This window comes from Ailuropoda melanoleuca, chromosome 5 (assembly GCF_002007445.2).
Source record: "Ailuropoda melanoleuca isolate Jingjing chromosome 5, ASM200744v2, whole genome shotgun sequence".
NCBI lineage: Eukaryota > Metazoa > Chordata > Mammalia > Carnivora > Ursidae > Ailuropoda > Ailuropoda melanoleuca.
The window spans coordinates 64,648,594-64,669,275 of record NC_048222.1 but is presented as its reverse complement, the minus strand read 5'-3'; the positions used below and the strand labels follow the sequence as shown (position 1 = coordinate 64,669,275).

The 20,682-nt window shown below is 43.5% G+C and overlaps 1 protein-coding gene and 1 non-coding gene across 2 annotated transcripts in view; one reads left to right on the top strand and one right to left on the bottom strand.

Annotated features, from left to right (window-relative positions):
* The window catches only part of GPR176 (G protein-coupled receptor 176), a 120,439-nt gene extending 110,290 nt beyond the window's left edge, over positions 1-10,149 (bottom strand). The window contains exon 1 of the mRNA XM_011228174.3: positions 9,035-10,149. Within this exon, the coding sequence (XP_011226476.2) occupies positions 9,035-9,206 (172 nt within the window). The 5' untranslated portion in view covers positions 9,207-10,149. The remainder of the gene's footprint in view (positions 1-9,034) is intronic.
* Positions 10,150-20,097: 9,948 nt separating this feature from the next.
* Positions 20,098-20,200, top strand: LOC117802545. The gene has a single exon (XR_004625914.1). It is a non-coding gene; the product is annotated as a U6 spliceosomal RNA (small nuclear RNA).
* Positions 20,201-20,682: the final 482 nt, after the last annotated feature.

Sequence of the window (20,682 nt, the reverse complement as noted above, 5' to 3'; positions counted from 1 at the left end):
ATCTTTAAAAAAAAAAAAAAAAAGCCAATGTGAAACTGGTCTGGAGGCCACTTCTACAGCCAAGATCTCACAGAATGCTGCAGAAAAAGGAGATGGAATCCCAATCAAAAACTTAGCAACACAGAAGGAAATGATCCACCACAAGAGACAATCCGCAGACACAATAAACACCTCAAAGTAACATCCAAACCAGCATGTTCACACTCATGAAACGAGACACTAGTTATCAACTGAAACTACTCCTTTATGCACCAGATGTGTGCTTAGCTTACACCCTCAACTTCTCTAAATGACTTATGTGCAACAGGCTTGTCTATATGATGTGACTGGAGGTTCCTAAAAGATCTGCCTCACCCATTTTTCATCATCTGTCAAGTCTATGAAATGCTCAATTTAGTCACTCTTTTTGCTTAAGATAGTGAACTTCTTAAAAAAAAAAAAAGAATACCTTAAAGGTCAATATATTCACACATTTACATCTGTTAATATCTACATCTAAAGTGATTTGCTGCTTGTTTAGCTTTCCACCAGAAGGGAATGGAATACAGATACTATTAAGCTCACAAGAGAGAATTCAAGTAAGCAACTCAAAATAAGGCGGTCACTAGGCATCTAAAAGGACAAAGAGAAAATCTGAGGTATCTGAGAAGAGATGGAATGAACACAAGAACATAAAGCTTTTAAAAATAGGGGGTTGATTTTCTGAGGATAGTTTTCTTACTTTTTAGTTTTGCCTGGGCTAAATCCTTACTTCCAGATTTTACCTCAAGTCACTTGTATCTTCAAGTCTAGCCAAAAACTCCTCTCGGGTTTTGTGCTATATAACCAATAAAGATTTTTCAACCAGCCAGTGTGGAAGTTCCTGGACAATAAAATCATTTTCACAACAACTTCCAGTCACTACCCAATCTAAATGGCTTGTTCAGAAATATGACATATAGAGAAACTCTTTGGTGAACTCTACAGAAGAGATACTTTCACAAACTCGGGCATCCCAGAAAAAAAACAGAGCCATGTAAGTTTGTTTCCATTGTGAGACAAATTTCCTCCCATTCTACAAAATCTCACCCGATAAAGTAAGAGAGTATTTCTAGCAGAACCACGTTTGTTTAGGGCCAAGAACAGGGAACCAAAAAAAAAGGAACTAAATATGAAAATTCCAGGCAATAAATTAGTTGCTTTGTCTCCCAGCATCAAAAAATTCTACTACTATACCTTAACTATCAACATATTTAAGACTTTAACACCAAATAAATACTGCTCTGATTGGGAACGGGGTCCTTGCAAAGGTTCCATTTCTAATTCTAAGCAAAGCAATTCTGCACTTGAGTAGCACAAGACCGCAGACTAAGATCCAGAATAAAATAGGAACAGGTAAAATTAAAACATAACAGGGGCACCTGGCTGGCTCAGTCAGTAAAGCATATGACACTACATCTTGGGATCAAGAATTCGAGCCCCATGCTGGGTACAGTGATTACTAAAAAATAGAAATTAAAAGGGTGCCTGGGTGGCTCAGTCGGTTAAACATCTGCCCTCAGCTCAGGTCATAATCCCAGAGTCCTGGCATCCTTGCTCAGCACGGAGCCTGCTTTTCCCCTCTCCCCCTGCCTGCCACTCCTCCTGCTTGTGCTCTCTCTATCAAATAAGTAAAATCTTAAATTAATAAATAAATAAAAGAATTTTAAAAATTAAAGAAAAACAAAACAATGGACTGAACTTTAAATCCGTCTTCTTGCCCCAGTGGGCTCACTGCTGTTGAAACATTTGTAAAGGTGAAATTGTTGTAAATATTTCTGGGGTTAGTTTTTTTAGGTGACAGCAATTCCTGTTAGAAACAACATTAATGTAGCAGAGTTACAATAAAGCCAGATAATTAACACCCCAGAAATTACAAATGACTGTGCCTTAACAGAGACAAGGCATATGAGCACACATGAAAAGGGACCTAATTGCTAGTCTAGGTGGAAGAATCTAAGAAACCCAGAAAAAAGCAATTACCTGATTATACTGCAAATAAGTCTCTATTAATACATTAGATAGGTCATTCACCTCCATGCCTCTGGGAAAGTCTGTTTCCAGATTGTTTTTAAAGCACATAAAGTAAATTACCAGTGGGGAAAAAGATTCATTTTCCGTTTATTTATTCCTTGTCAAAGGTTTATGAAAATCCTTCAATGGAACAACAGTGTCAAAAGTTTTCCCAGGATCGACAAGAGTGCCAAGACAATTCAATGGGGAAGAAAAGTATTATCAACAAATGATGCTGAGACACCTGTATATCCACAGATAAAATAATCAATTTAGGCCCCTAGTTCACACTATATCCAAAAATTAACATACATGGATCAAAGACCTAACTGTAAGAACTAAAACTATAAATCTCTTAGAAGAAAACATAAGAATGTATCTTCATGATCTTGAATTAGGCAATGGTTTCTTAGGACACCGAAAGCACAAGTGACAACAAAAAAGTTTAGATAAATTGGACTTATCAAAATTTAAAACCTTTGTGGTTTTAAAAAGGACACCAATAATGAAATGAAAAGACGATCCACAGAATGGGAGAACATTTTTGCCAATCACATATCAAGAAGAATCTAGTGTTCAAAATATATAAAGAATGCTTACAACTTGGGGTGCCTGGGTGGCTCAGTCCATTAAGCGTCTGCTTTTGGCTCAGGTCCTGATTCAAGTCCAGCAACAGGCTTCTTGCTCAGCAGGGAGCCTTCTTCTCCCTCTGCCCCTCCCCACTCATGCTCTCTCTCAAATAAATAAATAAAGTATTTTATAAAAATGCAAATCAGGCGCCTGGGCGGCTCAGTCAGCTAAGCATCCGACTCTTGATTTCGGCTCAGGTCATGATCTCAGGGGTCATGAGATCAAGCCCCACGTCAGGCTCTGCGATCAGTGGGGAGTCTGCTTCTCTCTTTCTCTCTCTCTCTGCTCCTCCCCAGCTCATGCTCTCTCTCTCTAAAATAAATCTTTTTTTAAAAAATGCAAATTATAACCATAATGAGATACCATTTAATACCCACTAGCACAGCTATAACCAAATAAAACAAACAAAAAACCCAATGTTGGCAAAGATGTGGAGAAATTAGAACCTTTGTACACTGCTGGTGGGAATGTAAAATGACGCAGCCATTTTGGAAAGCAGTCTGGCAATTTCTAAAAGAATAAACTTAGGATTACCTTATGACCCAGAAATTTCACTCTTGCTATATTCCCAGGAGAATTAAAAACATTATGTCCACACAAATGCTCAGAGTAGCATTACTCATAACGACCACAAAGTGAAAACAACTCAAATGTCCATCAACTGATGAATGGATAAAGAAAAGGTGATACACCCATAAAATGGATTACTACTAGTAATAGAAGGAATAAAAAATATGCTACAACACAGAAGAACCTTGAGAACATGATGTTAGCTGAAAGAAGCCAATTTCAAAGAACCACATATTGTATGACTCCATACATACGAAATGTCCAGAACAAATCCACTGACACAGAAAGTAGATTAGTAGTTGCCTAGGGTTCAGGGTTTTGAGGGGGAATAGGAAGCAACTACTAATGGGTACATGGTTTCTTTCGGGATGATAAAAAAAGTTCTGGAATTTGATAGTGGTAATCATTGCTTAGCTGTGAATATACTTAAAACCACTGAACTATATACTATAATTGAGTGAATTGTGTAGTACAGGAATTTTATTTATCTCAATAAAGCTACTATTTTAAGTTTTCACAGTAGAATTTAATTTCCTGAAGGAATTAAAAAGTGGAAGGCTACATACACTGAAGACTTAGTAATGAGAAGCACAGTGTTAACAGCAGTGCTTCATTCAGATGGAAGTTAAATTTTTTTCCACACCTAACATACTACAGTATAAAAGAATAGGGGAGGGGGTGCACATATCACACGGAAACCAAAGACAATGTGAAAGAACTTGAGTCAATACAATAGGAGTTCACCTACACAGCTGATAACTACTGACTTCACTATTTCAAACTTCTTAGGTCAATCCAAGACATCATATTCTTGATTTAGTCTACTTAGGTTTCCAGACATACCTAAAAGCAGGTAAAATCAGGCTGATAATACTACATTATTATTGCTCATAATTATGGTTAACTAAAAGTCATCCTGTATAATTATGACTCATAAGCACAAACTAGTATTAACACTATTTCTATCAAACATTTAACTAAAGGGGATGCTTGGGTGGCTCAGTCACTTAAGCTTCTGCCTTTGGCGCAGGTCACGATCCCAGGCTCCTGGGATGAGTCTGCAGCTCCCCCTGCTTGTGCGTGCGCTCACTCGCTCTCTGACAAATAAGTAAAATCTTTAAATAAAAAAACAAACACAAAAAACATTTAACTAAGGAACTCCAAGAATTAGCCAGCTATTATTTGGTTAATTTCAGCTACTATCAAAAACACAAGAATATTTCTCTGTCAAACAAGTTCTATAAACATTGTTGGTGCCCAATATGGTTTTGTGGAAAGACTATAAACAATCATGAGCAGGGGCGCCTGGGTGGCTCAGTCGGTTAAGCCTCTGCCTTTGGCTCAGGTCATGATCCCAGGGTCCTGGGATCAAGCCCCATGCCAGTCTCCTGGCTCAACAGGGAGCCAGCTTCTCCCTCTCCCACCTGCTCGTGCTCTCTCTCACACATGCTCTCTAAAATAAATAAAATCCTTTAAAAAAAAATCATGAGCAAAAATGGTATTTATCCATATCATCTGTCAGATCAATTCAGTAAAACAATTCCCTGTATTTCCTTTGAAATGAATACTGAATACTTCAATAACCCACCTCAAGGACTCAGGCCACAGACAAGATGGATTTATTTACGGCCATCAATTTCATACTATAGACCATTGGTGAGGAAAGATAAACAATTTGTTGGCTGTTGTCTACAATGCTCATTTTCTTTAAATAAGAGCAAGTTCATTTACAAAAACCTCCTAAATGCCTCCAATGATAACAAGCACAGATGAGAGGCAATTTATGCAAGGGGGGAGCCTAGAGGTAACAGGCTTCAAAACAGCCACTGACCTTTGTCAAGTGAAAGCACCAGAGAGGGGCCTAGCTTTCCATGCTTCTGGACTGTGAATCACAGAGGAGTGAAAAAAGGGAGGGATCGACTCTGAGGAGTTAGATCCAAAGCAGTTATTGGAAATGGTGATTCCTTCTTTTTGAATCTTTGATTTTATACTGTTCCTATTAGAAGTGTTGTGTGCCATGTATTTAGTAAAAGGAAATCTAAATTATTTTGACTCCTTCTGGGCACCTGGGTGGCTCATTTGGTTAAGCGTCTGCCTTCGGCTCAGGTCATGATCCCAGGGTCCTGGGATGGAGCCCCACGCATCGCATCAGGCTCCTTGATCAGCGGTAAGCCTGCTTCTGCCTCTCCCTGCTGCTCCCCGTTTGTGCTCTCTCACTCTCTGTCAAATAAATAAAATCTTTAAAATAAAAATATAAAATACATTATCTGACTCTTTCAAGATCTAGAACATATCTTTAGATAACCCAAGATGTTGCATAAAGAAGGCTGAGAGGGGTGCCTAGATGGCTCAGTTGGCTGAGCGTCTGCCTTTGGCTTGGGTCATGGTCCTGGGGTTGGGCCGCCATGTTGGGCTCCCTACTCAGCAAGGAGTCTGCTCCTCCCCCTCACGCTCCCTCTGTGCTCTCTCTCTCAAATAAATTTAAAAAAATTTTTTTAAAGGCTGAGAAACACCAGTTTATACAAAGCCTCAAAAAGCATTATTTGAAAAGTATTATACATAATTCAAGAGTTCATTCTGAAAGCAATTAATGTTCCCTGTGGCTTGAATATTACAGTCATTCCAAGTTCGGTTTTTTTCCTCATACAGGGCACTAAAAGTTTCCAAAGAGACCGTAAAACAGCAATAGTACAAAGGAATTATTTTCACGTAACAGTGGGCCTTTAAAAATTCTAATGAAAAAAATCTATTTAGACAATCTAGGAAGCATTTCTGAGTTTAAGGAAAAAAAATAAAAGAAAAACTCATTTGTCTGTTTGCAGATAGGAGAAACAAGCAGATTAAGTCAGCATCACATGCTATTCTAGATTTCCATCCTCCATTTACTTTTCACCCTTAAATATTCTTCCATAATAAATGCTTTTCTTTTATTCTTCATCTGTGAGTTTTCTCTGGGGGGGGGGAGGGAGCTTTCATGAAACTATGCTTCCCAAGTTTACTTTCCTTGCAACTGACTGTACACGGCTTTGCAACTTAAGCTCTGAGCCTCAGCTGGCAACACCAGGAGGATTCAATTACACAGATATGTTTATACAGGTCAAATCCTCAAAAACAATGAATTAAGAATACCAGTAAGTAAATACACAAGGCAATGTTATGATTCAGTGAAAACGTCAAGGAAACCTGAAATGTTGGGCGCCTGGGTGGCTCAGTCGTTGAGCGTCTGCCTTTGGCTCAGGGGGCGTTCTGGGATCGAGCCCTGCATCAGGCTTCTCTGCTGGGAGCCTGCTTCTTCCTCTCCCACTCCCCCTGCTTGTGTTCCCTCTCTCACTGGCTGTCTCTCTCTGTCAAATAAATAAATAAAATCTTTAAAAAAAGGAAACCTGAAATGCCTTTCCTTTTGAAGATTTTTTTTTTATTTGTTTGTTTGTTTGAGGAGTGGAGAGGAGCATATGGAAAGGGACTAGCAGACTCCGCACGAGTGCAGAGCTGGAGGTGGCGCTCAATCCCAGGACCCTGAGATCACAACCTGAGCAGAAACGCGGAGTCAGACCCTTAACTGACAGCCACCCAGGTGCCCCACGCTGTCTTTCCTTTTGCCCAAGTTCCCTGGCTTTTGATTTCAAGAAATTTAACCATATTTATACTTTTTCTGAAAAGAAAAAGGAGCAAATGGAATTCTCTCTTAGGCGGGCCAAGTAATGTGGAAGGGAGAAAATTATGTCCTCCTTAGCCAAGCCAGGCATAACTAAAAGATCAAGAGGAAAATCAGTCTCCTCGTGGGAGAAATCCACAATAGTTCTTGCCTGTCAATTAAACCACTGTGGGGAAAAAGAGTTGAAATAAGCAGAATTACCTAGGAATTCTTTTTTTTTTTCATTTATTTTTAAGAAGGCTCTATGTGGGGGGCGGCTGGGTGGCTCAGTCTTTAAGTGTCTGCCTGTGGCTCAAGTCCTATTCCAGCCCTGGCGTCTTGGGATCCAGTGCCCTATCAGGCTATCTGCTCAGCAGGGAGTCTGCTTCTTCCCTCTACCTTTCCCCCCTGCTCATGATCTCTCTCAGTCAAATACATAAATAAATTTTTAATTTTTTAAAATAAAAATTAAAAAAGAAGGCTCTATGCCCACCAACATGGGGCTTTAACTCACCACCCTGATACCAATACCCGAGCTGATGAGCTGAGATCAAGTGTCCATGCTTAACCGACTGAGCCACCTGGACATCCCTACCTAGCAATTCTTGAATCCAATGCAATTTACAAAAATAGATGGTACACTGGAAGCAGAACTAACATTAAGTGTGCACTATTTTGCTATGCCCTTTACATACATGCTCCGTTTTCTATTTCAACAGTACTCAAAATTTTGGAGTTAAACTATGGGAAAATTTCCCCCAACATCATCTTTCTTCGTGGTTAGAGTTCCCAATGGAGAAAACAAAACAAAATATATACATATATATATACGGGGTAAAAAACCTTGCAGAAATAAAAATGCAGCCACTTCTACTCTCCCCAAAATCTACACTTAAAGTGAACGTGACAACACTAGAATTTAACTACTAATGATCTACAACTCATTGTGCATGAGGTGTTCTGTGTTCGTTTGTTAAATGAATACTGAAAATATTTGATACACAAGCATTTGCTTTCTTAATGTGCATTTACCATTCTACTCATAAAAACACAACACACACACACTTAGACATAGCCACATTTATGCCTACTCCTGAAAATGCCCTCATGACAAAAAGTGGAAAATAAATACACAGTGGGACAGGATGATGACAATTAGAGAAATGATGAAGGGAAATGCCAAACATTTAAAATTTTTCCACAGTCTTTTCGAGGTCACTTATCTTGATTTCCACGGAAATTCACAGGTGTCTGCAAAATATCTATTCCTACTTAGAAACTTTAAGACTGCTCTTGACCACAGAACACATAATCCTATCTTTTTACATTCATTTAAAAGCCACATCAGAAAATTTACATTTGAAGGGAAGTTACATATTTACAAGTAATATGCAACATGTTCAACTAACCTCAACAGAAATGAATATTGTTATTTATCATTTAAAGAGTACCTACCAGAAGTACAGGTAATTCTCATGCTAGTATACAAACGTTTTTAACTAACCACTCATTTCAGTTCGTTGAACAAGTATACCTAAATCCGTGTATTTTGTACTTCAAACTAAACATAGTAAAGAAATATGCTGGGATTTATTTTCTTTGGGGTTTCTAAAAATATCAGAAGGCAACATAGAGTTTAACTCCACAGGATTGTTTACCAGCAAGCAGGTCGATGTTCCGAAGAAGCAAGTCATAAAACAAGCGCAAAATAAAGCTCTTTCAAAATAATTTTGTGTATAGGGAATAGATGGGAGTGCAAAAGACATCAGTCATCAGCAACAAAACAGCATCTTTGTTCCTCGCTTTTTATAAACAGGAGCTCGGGCCAGCGCTCCGACCTGGCGCACAAGAGGTGAGGAATAATTTTGGGCAGGGTTGTGCCCATCCCGAAGCATTCCGCAAGAGCTGCCCGGGAGGCGGACCTCTGCCTGTACCAGGCACGGTCCTCGGACCGTGACAAAGCCCTACGAGAACTCTTCCGTTTCCAGCTCGGGGGCTGGAGTCGACCGTCCCTGCTTAACTTCCCAGCAGCTACCCCCGCATTCTTAAACCCCACTCTCTCCACTTTGCCAGGCACACCGCGGCTCCGGCGGCCCCCGATCCCGTGCCCTCTCCGAGCCTGTGCGCTCGGGCAAGCCCACCCTGGAGGCGCCCCCGCGGGCGGCTTACCGAGCAGCGAGCCTATGAAGATGACGACCTGCACGGTGGTGGTGAACTGGCGGTACAGCTGAGCCTCGCCGAACTCCCCGAGCGCGCTGCGGTTGGCGCCCCCAGCCTCCGCGCCCGACGCGTTGCGCTGCTCGCTGGCGTTCCGGGAGATCCAGCTGCCGTTGTGCCCCATGGCGAGGAAGGGGTTCCGGCTCCGCTCGTCGCCAGCCCGTCCGCCCACCACGGAGCTCCGCCTGGATCGCTCCTGCCCCGGGTGCGGTGGAACGCGCGGGCGCCTGGTGGAGTCCTGGAGAACCCGGGGCAGCCGCGGGTCCCCTCACGTCTCCACATCGCCAGCCCCGGAGCCTGGGAGGCGGGGAGGGAGGAGGGCGAGGCTGCGCCCCAAGCCGGTTCCCCCCTGGGTCCCCGTCAGCAGCCACATGGAGGCGGCACGGTCAGAGCCCGCCGAGCCGCGTCCGTCCCTCCTCTCGGGTAGTCAGTGCCGCCAAGCCCACTCGGCAGAGATGGAAACACAGGAGGCATCTGATAGTCAAGGAGGGCGCTCCCCGCTCCCGCCGCCCTCTTCAGCCTCTGCTCCTTCCACCCCTCAAGGGCCGGGCCATCCCTCTCGAGTCGCCTCCGGCTGACGGGCTCTACCCCTCTCCTCAGAAGGAAGAGAACATTTGGCTGAAGCCGTTCTTCAATCCTGCCGGCTTTGAGGGGCTGGATGGCGATGGGAAACCTGTGAAATGCTCAAGCCAAGTGCCCGGAGCTCCGAGGGGACCCCGAAGTCCCCGACGGCACCTGCGGTCTGGGAGGAATGCCCTGAATCTCTCCAACGACCTCGCCCTCACGCGCCTAGCCGTCCCCCAGGACGCCGGCGCGGTGTCCTCTGGCCCAGCCCCGAGTCCGGGGCTCCGACCTCCTGCCTTGGTGTCAGCGACAGGGTCACCGTTCTGCAGCCCATTTGCTTCTGCACGGCCTAGCGCCCCCTTTCCTGCTACCACTCCTGCCTTTGCTGCCAGGAGAGATGCTCGCGGACGCGCCGTGACAAAGGGAGGACTCCCCTAAACGGGCAGGGCACGGTCTGCGCACCGCCGGACTCTGGGCGCGCTACAGGAGCAGGGGAAGGGAGCACGGCCGGCGGAGGGAGGAGTGGGTGGGGTGGCGGTCACGTGACGCGCGCGGCCCCGCCCCCCACGCCGAGGGGGCCGCGGGGATGGCGCCATGTTGGCCCTTCCAAGGGTGGCTGCCTAGGCTGAAGCGTGGGAGGCGCGGAGGGTCCTAATTTGGCGGCGGTGGATGCTTTCAAGGCGCTTTCCCTGCTTCGCTTTATTTTTTCCTGTGGTTACTGCGCCTTTTCTCTTCAGCAGGGGCTGCCTGAGAGGCTCATAATTACACTACGCTGTCACCTGAGCAGGTGTCCCAGTTTTTGGCCCCTCAGTGACACCTTGGGTGTAGCTGAAGATGAAAGATAAAATTTAGGAATCCCGTGCAAGGTTTCCTGGAGCTTTTTACTGAGTCTCATTTATAAAAGGTATACAGAACAGCCCAAGTCTGGTGCAATCCGAAGAATGAGTATTTGGGAAGGGAGCAACTTCCTGCAGCTGATGCTAAAAGTTGGGAAGCTCAGATAACCAAGTGAACAAGAAACGGTAGAGTAGCTGAGTAGTAAAACGAACATGTACCGCATCCAGCGAAAGGATCTGGAGAAAAGGAGAAATGAGACAGGAAAAGACAAAGGTGCTGCTTTGACGTTATGGAAACTGGTTTCTTTTTAATTAGTGAAGGAGCTGGTAGAGGGCTTTAAAATATTACTGATAGCGTTAGGTCCCTGAATACTAGCTCTTAAGAATGTGTTAGAATTACAGAATTTGCTGGGGCACCTGGCTGGCTCAGGCGGTAGAACATGGGACTCTTGTTAATCTTGGGCTTGTGAGTTCCAGCCTCATGTTGGGTGTGGAGATAACTTAAAAAAAAAAAAATTACCGAAATTCTGGGTGGTCTCAAGGGTGATCCTGCTACAATGTGACCATTTCACTTACACTGTACAAGACATGAAGTCTTTAAAGGGCAAAAAAAGCCCTCCATATCTTGTACATTATTGTGTTCTCACAATATCTGCACGTAATAATCCTCCATGTAAGCAGTTATTTTATTTTTTTTTAAAGATTTTATTTATTTGACAGAGATAGACAGCCAGCGAGAGAGGGAACGCAAGCAAGGGGAGTGGGAGAGGAAGAAGCAGGCTCATAGCAGAGAAGCCTGATGTGGGGCTCGATCCCATAACGCCGGGATCACACCCTGAGCCGAAGGCGGACGCTTAACCGCTGTGCCACCCAGGCGCCCCAGCAGTTATTTTAAACATTTCAGAGACCATAAAAAGAGAAGAGGCAAAAATAATGTCGTTTTGGAATGTTAGTGTTGTTGGGGTCCAGGGCCCACCGCCAAGAATTTTTAAGATGGCTTCACTGCAAAAGGTGGTTTTATTAAAGCTTAAGGACAGGACCTTGGGCTACTGCCCCAGGATTGGGAGGAGCAACTGATATGTACTTTGAGGTTGGGGGAGTAAAGGTAAAGGAAGTTCCAAAAGGATTTTCTTATGCTAAAGAAGACTCACAGGATACCCAAGGCCTTGCTATTGTCAAACCAAAGTTACTTTTCCCTCTACCAGGGTGTTAACATTAAGATAGTTGGGAGGTTCCTGGAGGAACTTTATACTGTACCTGCCTCAAGTATTTGTAAATGGGCTGCAGGTTATAAGGACATTGAATTTTATCTACATTTCCTTCTGCCTTTGTTTCCCACAGCAAAATTACTGATCAATTGTGTATTTTGTTTTTTTAAAAAAAGCCATTTCCAGTAGTTAAAATTAGTTCTTAGCCTCCAAACATATTTTTTAAACCCCTTGCACTATAATCATTGCAAAACAAAATGTAGTAGTCATTCAGTAACAACCAGCACATTCCTTTAAAAGGTTGAGGAAGAATGTGTGTAAATGACTCGTTTAATAGCAGTTGTAAAAATACCTCCTTTACCTGCCACTCCCTACTCAAAACTGCTAAAAAGGATGATAAGGATGTAGGAAAGAGAGACGCCTGGGTGGCTTAGTCCATAGCGTCTACCTTTGGCTCAGGACCCACATCAGGCTCCTTTGCTGGGCGGGGAGCCTGCTTTTCCCTCTGCCTTTTGCTCCCCCTGCTTGTATATTCTACCCCCCAGCCCTGACAAATAAATAAATAAAATCTTAAAAAAAAAAAAAAAGATGTAGAAAAGAGTCAATTTTGTAGATATAAGGGGTTTAACAAAGCAAGAAACCTCTCATTTTTTTATTCCGAAAAGATAACCAGTAAATTCTCTACAACCCCTAGATTGGTATTGTAACCAGACTAACCTGAGTTAGCTCCTTGGTGAGTCACAGATAGGAACTGATGTGGGAAACAAAGGTAGAAGAAAAATTATTAAATTTCCTTACTACCTACAGCCCATTGACAAGTCCTTGAAACAGGCAGGGTGACCTTCCGACTTTGCCAAGGGTAAAAGATGATCCTAGCCCAACCCCCCCCCATCTTATACGTCTACTTTAACACATAAAAATTCCTTTGAAAATTTCATTTATCTCTAACCCCCCCCCCAAGATACCTGATGGCCATCATCCCCCAAGCATATGGCCCACTGATATGCATCTAAAAGGTCTCATGACTAAAGTTTTATTACACGGTATTATTTCGCAATAATAGCTAACCCCCTCAGGGCCCTGGAAACCTTGCTTCCAAATTCCTTAGAGACTTAGCTAGCCCTAACCCCCTCCCAACTTGAAAGTTTATAATGGGCCACTCCTCATGACCCCAGTACAGCTCTTTCAGGTCCTTTACAGGTCCTGTCCCCATGCTAAAACCACCTTTTTGCACCAAAAATGTCTCAAGAATTCTCTCTTGGCCGTCAGCTTCAAATCCTAAGGTTCTTTCCTACATCAGGAACTACACCAGGTGAGTTGTCACACAAAGGTAACTTTATTTGCAGCAAATAAGAAGATCATAGGAAGTAACTTCCAAAGCCATGACCCCCGAGCAAGGAAGAATGGGTTCCTTTTATCTAGGGTTAGGATGAATATTTAGATAAGGGAGCCTTAGTGTTATATGTAGAGGTGGGCTTAAGATCTCACAAGTGCCTTAAGGAAACATACCTATACATACATTGTATGTTCTGTAAATGAGGCTTGTGCTTCTCCTTGGTGAAGATTTTAGTATTATAATGAGGTAAGGGTAACTGTTGGTCTATCTGCGGGTCACATCATGGTCCATTTGTGCAGGAATGAGTCAGGGGTTAAGCTCAGACTGGTCTGGATGGTCTAGACCGGGTCTTCGTCAGGGCAGTTATTATTGCTTGAGGGGTAGTTTCGGTTTCCATCACAGGATGCTGTGTATGTAGGGTCTTTTGCCTGAGTTAAGAGCTTAAGGAAAACTGTAGGACAAAGACTGGTGGGTACAAGCAGGTGAACAGTAAAGATCAGGTCTTGGGATCTAGCTGATGACAGTGTTAGGGTATAGGGTTATTAGAATCAAGAATTAACATGAGGGATGCCTGGGTGGCTCAGTTAGAGTTGAGGGAAGCCTGGGTGGCACAATTTGGGCTCAGGTCATGATTTCAAGGTCCTGAGATCCAGTCCCGCATCAGGTTCCACACTCAGGGTTCCATGCTCAGGTGAGGAGTCTGCTTGTCCCTCTCCCTCTCTTCTTCTCTCTCTCTCTCTCTCTCTCTCTCTCAAATAAATAAATAAATAATCTTTTTGTCCCTCTTACATTTTATTATTATTTTATTTTTTGCATATTATGTATTGTGCAATATCTATACAATGCAATGTACAGATCTAAAAGGTGTAGTTTAAGGGCGCCTGGGTGGCTCAGTTGGTTGAGCGTCCCCCTCCACGCATGCGCCCCTATGTGCTATGTGAACTTTTTGAAGCGGGAGAGCTAGGTTCTTGTCTCATGGAGTCGAAGAATGAATCTCACAGACAAAGGAGAGTGAGTAAAATGATAGAAGTTTATGAAGCAGGGGCACCTGGGTGGCTCAGTCGTTAAGTGTCTGCCCTGGGCTCAGGTCACGATTCCCAGATTCCTGGGATCAAGCCCCACATCGGGCTCCCTGCTCAGTAGAGAGCCTGCTTCTCTCTCCCTTTGCTGCTGGCCCTGCTTGTTCATACTCTCTCTGTCAAATAAATAAACAAAATCTTTAAAAAAAAAGTTTATTAAGCAAGGATATGGGGGAAATAAAGATCTCAGGAGTGAGAGGGGTCTGGACAGGGTTGCCAACATGGGCCTCCACTGGCAGTCTTTTATTTAAAACTGACCAGGGGGGCGCCTGGGTGGCACAGCGGTTGGGCGTCTGCCTTCGACTCAGGGCGTGATCTCGGCGTTATGGGATCGAGCCCCACATCAGGCTCCTCTGCTGGGAGCCTGCTTCTCCCTCTCCCACTCTCCCTGCTTGTGTTCTCTCTCTCACTGGCTGTCTCTCTGTCAAATAAATAAATAAAATCTTTAAAAAAAAATAAATAAATAAATAAAATAAATAAATAAATAAATAAAACTGACCAGGGAGCTTATGTCCTTATCACTCTTGTGGTGTCTTGGCTGGAGTAAGGACTGGTGATAACATCTTTAATGCCTTACTTCTTTTTTTAGGGTCTGGTTATTCTTTGTTGGTCACAGGTGACTATCATAAAAAAGATACACACACACACACACACACACACACACACACACACACACACACGCCTAGGGCAGGGTGTTCTGGTTTGTTCCCTTATCTCTGGTTTCCTTACATCTCTGCATTTTTGGGATTTCTGTGAGCCTGATCACAGAGTCCCCTATCTATCTCTTCCCTACATAGCCCTGCCTGTCCCTTACTCATTTTCACCAGTTACAGTAGAATTTAAGACTGATATAAGAGATTGGATATAACTTAAATATATGTTAAGTGTCTATGGTAGTGTTATTTATACTCATCTGGTCATTGCAAACTTAGTAGCCTAAAAAACAACAATCATTTATTTTGCCCACAGATACGCAGTTTGATCAAGGCTCAACAGGACAGCTTGTCTGCACCACATGACTTAAGCTGGGGCATTTCAACATCAAGGCCAGGATCTGGAATCTGAAGGCTTGTTCATTCACATGTCTGGCAGTTGATGCTAGCTGTTGGGGCTTCAGCTGGGACTGTGAGCTGGAGTACCTACAGGTGGCCCCTCCGTGTGGCTTCTTGGCTTCCTCACTGCCTGGCAGCTATGTTCCAAAAGGGAGTATTCCAAGAGAGTTCCAGGAGGACAAGGTGTAGCTGGGGCACAGGGGTACAAGAGCACCTGGCTCCAGGGCTCCCAAACAAACCAGCGACTCACCACTCACCAAATCCTAAGGCAGAGAAGTGAGTGGGGGTGAACCAAGAAAAGAATTTATTTCAGTGAGGCCAACACTGGGTATGTGCTGGTGGGCAGTGAAGGTCAGGTCAACCATTGTCTTGAAATCAGTCACGGGCAGGGTCATGCTGGCTCAGGGCAGTCCTTATTGCTTGAGGGGGTAGTTTCAGTTTCTGTCAGGGGATGCTCTGCCCATAGGGTCTTTTGCCTGAGTTAAAAAATAAGCTAGAAAGGAGAACCATTTAGAAAGGTTGATGTCAACATGGGGATAGTTGAAGTCCTCTTTCAAATGGAGGGGTTGTATTGACTTCCATGCCCTAATCTCAGAAGTCACATAGGATCATTTCAACTATTTGTTGAAGCAGTAAAAACAAAAACAAAAACAAAAAAAGCACCACATTTGGGGCACCTGGGTGGCTCAGTCGGTTAAGTGGCTGCCTTCGGCTCAGGTCATGATCCCAGGGTTCTGGGATCAAGCCTCACGTAGGCCTCCCTGCTCAGCAGGAAGCCTGCTTCTCCCTCTCCCTCTGCCTGCTGCTCTCCCTGCTTGTGCTCTCTCTCTCTCTCTGTCAAATAAATAAATAAAATCTTAAAAAAAAAAAAAAANTACCAGTTACATTGTAAGAAGAGCATGTGGAATGAGAGATATTACAGTCACTTAAGGAAAATATAATCTGCTAGAATGCCTGTTTTACTTTTGTCCAAAAGAAAAAAAGAAGTCCTTCAAAAGGTCCCATTTTAGATATATTTTTTCCTGAAATTAAACCTGGAAAGGTAAATCAAGCTGTATGCTGGGCTCCCTGCTCATGGGGAGCCTGCTTCTCCCTCTCCCGCTGCCTGCTGCTCCCTCTGCTTGTGGTCTCTCTCTTTTTCAGTCAAATATAGAAATAAAATCTTAAAAAAAAAAATTAATTGGAGTCTGCTCCAGTTAATTACCATGTACAGGTGTTATGTGTTTATGAGCTGGTCAATATTAATACCAGACAGGGGCGCCTCGATGGTGCAGTTGTTAAGCATCTGCCTATGGTTCAGGGCGTGTTCCCAGCATTCTGGTTTCGAGCCCCGCATCAGGCTCCTCAGCTGGTAGCCTGCTTCTTCCTCTCCCACTCCCCCTGCTTATGTTACCTCTCTCACTGGCTGTTTCTCTCTCTGTCAAATAAATAAATAAAATCTTTAAAATATATATATTAATACCAGACAACAATCAGGTACATAGCCATAGATAAAGGCAGGCGATAGTACTACCAACCTGCATTGATGTGCTAGCTAATTTTTATCCCAAAATTCCTGAAACTACAGTAAAAGGTAATGATGATGCAGACTGGCTGAGTCTGAGGACCCAGGGGGATTCCCACAGGACCAGCCAGGAGGATCCTTGGTTTTGTGCAGGATGGAAATCAAACATGAGCCGAAGGGAAGTGAGGGCAGAGTTTATTGAAGAGATACATATATAGAGAGAAGATATAAGTAGAATTTCTGGGAGACTCAGAAAAGAGAGTCTTGTCTTTGTTTAGGGACTTTTTTTTTTTTTAATTAAGGATGGGGGTCTGCTGTATGTGTCCTCCCAGCCATCCAAGCCCTGGGCAAAACAAGGACTAGTGCTCAAGTGTCCTCCGTAAGTTACTTATGCCCTGGAGCTAGGGGTCTTGGCATCAAGGGGTAAGGAGTCAGTGGTCTTGGAAAACTTTCATGATGACTTCACCCAGGCACCTTAGATGCTTTCTATTGTGCTGGAAGCCCCCAAAGTAATCATTAACTCCTTGACCTTTTCAAGGAGGAAATACAGTAAGGCATGTGTGAGGCAGGGTGCAGGTCCTAGCAAGACTAGAGGCAGCAACGGGCACCTGGGTGTGGCAGTCTATTGGGTGTCTTGATTCTTCGCTTCAGCTCAGGTTGNCAGGCACCTTAGATGCTTTCTATTGTGCTGGAAGCCCCCAAAGTAATCATTAACTCCTTGACCTTTTCAAGGAGGAAATACAGTAAGGCATGTGTGAGGCAGGGTGCAGGTCCTAGCAAGACTAGAGGCAGCAACGGGCACCTGGGTGTGGCAGTCTATTGGGTGTCTGATTCTTCGCTTCAGCTCAGGTTGTGATCACAGCATCATGTGAGTCTGCTTGGGGTTCTCGCTCCCTCTCTCTTTGCCCACCCCCCACCTCTCACCCCACCCCCTCAACTCATGCACACTCTCTTTCCCTCTGTCTCTCAAATAAATAAATAAATCTTAAAAAAAAGAAAAGATGGGGCGCCTGGGTAGCGCAGTCTTTAAGTGTCTGCCTTCGGCTCAGGGTGTAATCCTGGTGTTCTGGGATTGAGCCCCACATCAGGCTTCTCCGCTGGGAGCCTGCTTCTTCCTCTCCCCACTCCCCCTGCTTGTGTTCCCTCTCTCACTGGCTGTCTCTCTGTCAAATAAATAAATAAAATCTTTAAAAAAAAAGAAAAGAAAAAGTAGAGGTAGCAAAAAAAAAAAAAGCCAACTTTTATGGGGTCCTTCAATTTCCCTGTCTCAATGGGAAATGGAGTAGAAAATAAGCAACCTCTGGCTCTTAGAAAATGCTGTTACAGGGACATCGGGGTGGCTCAGACAGTTGGGCGTCTGCCTTCAGCTCAGGTCATGATCCCAGGGGCCTGGTACTGAGTCCCACATTGGGATCCCTGCTCGGTGGGGAGTCTGCTTCTCCCTCTCCCTCTACCTGCCTCTCTCTCTATGAATAAATAAAATCTTTTTTTAAAAAATTTTTTTAAAAAGAAAATGCTGTTACAGGTAACGTTCCTTTCCCATAATGAATAACGTAGGAAAGCATTCTCCCAATTTAAAAACACCTGTGTTCCCAAAGTTTTTAAATCATTTTTTAGCAGTCGGGGACTATTTTCTTATTGAAATAATAAATATGACGATAGGGTTCTCAGGCAGAGTGGGGACAGAGAGAGTGAGATTCTCTGGGGATTAAGGACTCCCAGGGAGGTCCTACTTAGTCTTTAGGTCTGCCTCTTTCAGTCTCCACAGCATTTAAAAGAGCTACTTTTCTTATGCCAGTAATTCACCCATTTAACAAAGGTTAATGCCTTTGTGTTGGGAAGGCAGGAATACAGTAGGGTGGAATAGAACAGATTCTCATAGCTTTCTCCAATCACTTCTAATCATATACCTACTGGGATTTGCTTAGGGATTTTCTTTTATTGTAACCATGGGGAAATAGATTTGATGGTTAATTTTATGTGTCAACTTGACTAAGCCACTTGAGTTGCTCAGATATTTGGCCAAACACTATTCTAGGTTTTTCTATGAAGGTATTTCTGGATGAGATTAACATTTGAATCTGCAGACTGAGTAAAGAAGATTCCCTTCCTTACTGTGGGCAGGTTTCATCCAATTAGTTGAAGTTGGACTAAAATGAAAAGGTAGGGGCGCCTGGGTGGCACAGTGGTTAAGCGTCTGCCTTCGGCTCAGGGCGTGATCCCGGCGTTATGGGATCGAGCCCCACATCAGGCTCCTCTGCTGAGAGCCTGCTTCTTCCTCTCCCACTCCCCCTGCTTGTGTTCCCTCTCTCGCTGGCTGTCTCTATCTCTGTCGAATAAATAAATAAAATCTTAAAAAAAAATTTAAAAAATGAAAAGGTAAGAGGTAATTTTTAAAAGGCTATTATCTTCTCTTTGTTTTTCTGTTATATTATTGTGGTAGAGTGATCGGCAAAATTTGCATGTAGGTGCTAATATCAAGTCTTTCAATATTTATAGACTATAATAGGATTAATCTATGTTCAAAAGAAGTCCCAGATTCCAACCTTTATGAGCATTTATTAAAGAGCAGGAGGGGGCTTGAGTAGGGGGAAGAAGAAATGGAATAGGATTTAGGATAATTGCAAAGCCCAAAGTGGGGGGAGTGAAGAGGAGCCTCTGGGTTTTATTTCTCCCTTCCTTCTTTCCTTTCTTCATTGAGGGTCTCCTCCTCCTCCTTCCTGTCCCCTACTCCACCCTCTCACATGCTCCTGTGTGGCCTCTCACTAAAGGCAAAGAGAAGTGAAAAGCTGGAGAAATGGGAGTATTTTGCATTGGTAAGCCCGAGCAGCACCATGTTGAGGGAAGCTGGGTGCTTATGGCCCCCGGTTACCCATCTGGAACAAGAGGTTCTATTTTCAAAAGGCTATTTCTACACCTATATAAGACACAGATAATGCAGATTTATTATGTAGCTATTATTAGCGTTCAACAATATCTTGTATTCTTCTTCCAGATGCACAGAAGACTTTATCTCAGATGCCCTTGCAAGTGGGCAGGGTCATGTGACTATCATGACTAATGATATGTGGGCAAAAGTGACAAATCATTTCTGGGCTGTGGCAGCATAAAGCTGTTTGTGATTCTCAAGTCTCTCCCTGTCACTGCAACGGTGGAAGGCACCTTGGGTTGGACTGAAAGAGCTGAAACATGGACTCAGAAGTAGGCTATGTTTCTGAGTCACCATAGCAGATTGGGGTAGGAGGAGGGAAGGGAGGGAAGTCCTGGTGAGCTACCCAGACCCACAACAAATTTCGTATGAGCAAGAAATAAACCTTGATAGTACTAAACAACCAAGATTTTTGGAGCTGCTCATTATCACAGCATAAACCAGACTATCCTGCCAGATGTAATTATAAAAACTGGGGCCTGTATATTTAAGAAACCAGACCTGTTTTTGCTTTAGCAGCACATATACTAAAACTGGAACGATACAGAGAAGATTAGCATGGCCCCTGCGCAAGGCTAACATGCACATTCATGAAGTGCCCCATTTAAAAAAAAAAGGAAAGAAAGAAAGAAAGAAAAAGTACAGATTTGACTTCATTTCTGGGGAATGGAAGGTATTGAGTCAGGACTTTTAAAAATCTTTGTGTGTATTGGTAGTGGCAATAAAGATATCCTAGATCCTTGGAAAATAAAAATGGTGGCTGATAATAAAGCTCTCTGAGTTGAATTCTAGGTCTTTTTCATGTCCAAAAACATATTGGCCTTAGGACACCTGTGTGGCTCAGTTGGTTAAGTGTCTGCCTTTGGCTCAGGTCATGATCCCAGAGTCCTGGAATCAGTCCTTCATCAGGCTCCCTGCTCAGTGGGGAGCCTGCCTCTCCCTCTCCCTCTGTCTGCCGCTCCCTCTGCTTGTGCTCACTCTCTCTCTCTGACAAAGTAAATAAATAAAATCTTTAAAAAAAACCATACTAGCCTTTGATAAATTTATGTCATGTAAATGGCTTTTTTGGAGAGTACTTAAGCTTAGCATAAG